The 2,643-nt window shown below is 45.9% G+C and overlaps 1 protein-coding gene across 1 annotated transcript in view; it reads right to left on the reverse strand.

The window, feature by feature from the left end:
* MUC3A (mucin 3A, cell surface associated) overlaps positions 1 to 1,586 on the reverse strand; it is an 11,141-nt gene extending 9,555 nt beyond the window's left edge. The window contains exons 1-2 of the mRNA XM_011371686.1: positions 989 to 1,586; positions 142 to 433 (exon numbers count right to left, since the gene is read on the reverse strand). Coding sequence (XP_011369988.1) covers positions 142 to 433; positions 989 to 1,586 — 890 coding nt within the window. The remainder of the gene's footprint in view (positions 1 to 141; positions 434 to 988) is intronic.
* Positions 1,587 to 2,643: the final 1,057 nt, after the last annotated feature.

Here is a 2,643-nt window from a genome sequence, read left to right on the forward strand (position 1 = left end):
TCAGTGTGAGTGCCAATCTCTGTCGTGGTCGTGCTGACATGACTAGTGGGAGAGACAGCGCTGGACATTGACGTAGTAGAAGGGAGTGAGGTGATCAAGGTGGACACGGGGGTTGTGGTTGTTGTCCTAGTGTCAACTGGCTGTGTGGTAGAGAAATGTGGAGAGGTCAGAGGCACACTGGTGGTTGATGTCAAGGTAAGGGTGGTCACTGGAATAGAAGTGATAGAAGTGGGGGAACTGACAGCATTTGTGGGAGTTATCGAAAATGTCAATGGGGGAGTAGACGTTATCTCTGTTGTGAGGGACTCTGCAGAGGAATCACTGGTGAGACTAGGGGTGGTTTTCCAGGTGGATGTGGCATGAGAAGGTGTGTCTGTCGTCTTGCCTGTCTGTGTAGTGGCTGCAGTGAAGGACGGTGTTTCTGAGCTTGTGGCTGCCGTGGAGGGTGGTTTTTTTGTTGTGGCTGTTGGGTGTGTGGTTTTGGTAGTTCGTGTTTGTGTGGATTCATAGCTGATCATTTCCGTTGAAGTCATTGTAGTTGTTGGAGTGATTGATGATTTTATTGAAGATGTTAATGTTATTCCTGTGTTGAAAGTTTTTATTGTAGTGTCACTCTTTGGATTAAATGTTGTTTTGGTGGAGGTTATTGTGTTTAAAGGAGTTTTTGTTGGTTTACTGAAGTCAGTGGTTGCTTTTGTAGAAGCTGATACAACTGATGTTGTTGGTCTTGTTAATTCTTTGATTGTTGTCAGATCATGAGTCGTGGTTTTTGATGATTCAAATGTACTGGTGGTTTTAGGAATTGAAGGTGTGATAGTAATGAATGTACTGCTAAGGGTGGATGAGGAACTCTTATCAGTTCCTGTTGTTAACTGTGTTTTCATAGTAGTTAAAGAAGGGGTAGCAGCTGAGCCAGAAGTGATTACTGGCATAGGAGACTTGGTTGTATGGACACTTACAGTGGTAGGAATAGTCTTTTTTGTGTAACTGGTCATAGAGTTCAGTGTATCAAGTGTTGTGAGTGTGGTTGGGACAGAGGAAGAATGTGGGAGCATGGTTGTGGTAGTTTTCTTAGGAGCAGTGTTAATTGGAGAAGTGGTTATGGTTGAAGTGACTCTCTCAGTAGTAGTTGTGGGATAAGTACTGGTGATGATTGTTCCTGGCTTCCCTGTCACAGCTGCAGTTGTGTAAGAACTGGTGAAGGACACTTGGGTCATTGCCATGCAAGTGGTGGTGGGGTAAGTTGTGGTGATTACAAGTCTTGTTGGATGGATGCATTCTGTAGAGCCCATATAGACAATTATGGTAGGTGGAGTGGTTTCCGCCTTGATGACAAACTTGGATGTCGGGATTGTTGAGGTTTTGGAATTGATTGGAGATTTGAGCAATGTTTCAAAAATAGGTTTAAAGTGGGTGGAGGTGGTGAGAGTCATAGGTATGTTTTCCCTACTGCTGGGAGTGGAAGAAGCATTTTCAGGATTGCTAAGTGGCCACCCTGCTGTGCCTTTGGATTGTTGGGAGTTGCTAAGAGCAGTGTGGGCTGCTGCTTCACTGGGGAATAGCTCATTATAGGTGGATGTGGCCATAGATGAAATTCCTGCATTGGCAATAGAACAGACAAATTCATTTGTAAGTCCTTTGGCCACCATAATACCACATAGGTTAGTCACAACCCCATTTTCCAGATACATATCACAGAAGGCAGGAATTATTCCCCAGTCAGAGGCAATTTGGGGCTGGGGCTTATCAGGTACTGAAGGCCAACATCTATCTGCCCCTCAGGGCAGCCTCTTCAAGGGAGGCAGTATGGAGGTGGGGGGGGCATCCTAGTACCTTGCCTGCATTATCTGAGTGTCTGAACTTCCAGCCCTAGGATGGCAGTATTGAGCATTCAGGTTCAGCTAGAGGCTCTTGCCTCCTTCCCTCACCACCCCCACCACTTTTCCCTCACATACCCCACCTTCCCTTACTCTGCTTCCTCCTCCTTTCTCTACCTGCTTCCCAAAGTCCTTGTCCCTGCTGGCTCTCTGCCCTGTCCCCCACTCTGTTCTACTTCTGCCCCTTTCCCTGTGACTCAGTGCTGTCTGGGATAACTCTCCTTTTCAAAAAGAGAGAGAACCCAGCCAAAGTGGGGCTGGGAGTGAGGACATATCATGGACCCCAGGAGAAGAGGAGTCAGACAAGAGAAGAAAGCTTCATAATGAACAGCAAAGGGCAAACCAGAGACTGAAGCTGACTCTATTGAGACTGAGGGACAACACAGGCTGAAGGACAGGACAGAGAAAGAAATTTCCAGAAGCAGATACCTCAGCAGGCTGGCATGAATCCCAGAGACCTTAAGGTTTATTTGTGAGTGTTTATAAAAAAAAAAATAGACATACCTTCTATTACCTACTCTATTTTGGACACTGGATAAATTAGTTTACAAACATGAACCCCTCACTCTATAAGTATCATCAACCTCATTTTACGTGTGGTAAGAGTGAGGGTCAGAGGTCTTCTAATGCGGGGGAGGAATGGTGGGAAGACTCATTCAACCACGTCATTTGCAAGCAGAAAAGGCCCAGGCTACCTGTTCTCTCAGGGTTAGTTGTTTCCTTACCTTGGACCCAGAGCATCTTTACTCTGAGAGCTAGGGTTTCT

The sequence above is a fragment of the Pteropus vampyrus genome, unplaced genomic scaffold, assembly GCF_000151845.1.
Source record: "Pteropus vampyrus isolate Shadow unplaced genomic scaffold, Pvam_2.0 Scaffold193, whole genome shotgun sequence".
In the NCBI taxonomy this organism is placed as follows: domain Eukaryota; kingdom Metazoa; phylum Chordata; class Mammalia; order Chiroptera; family Pteropodidae; genus Pteropus; species Pteropus vampyrus.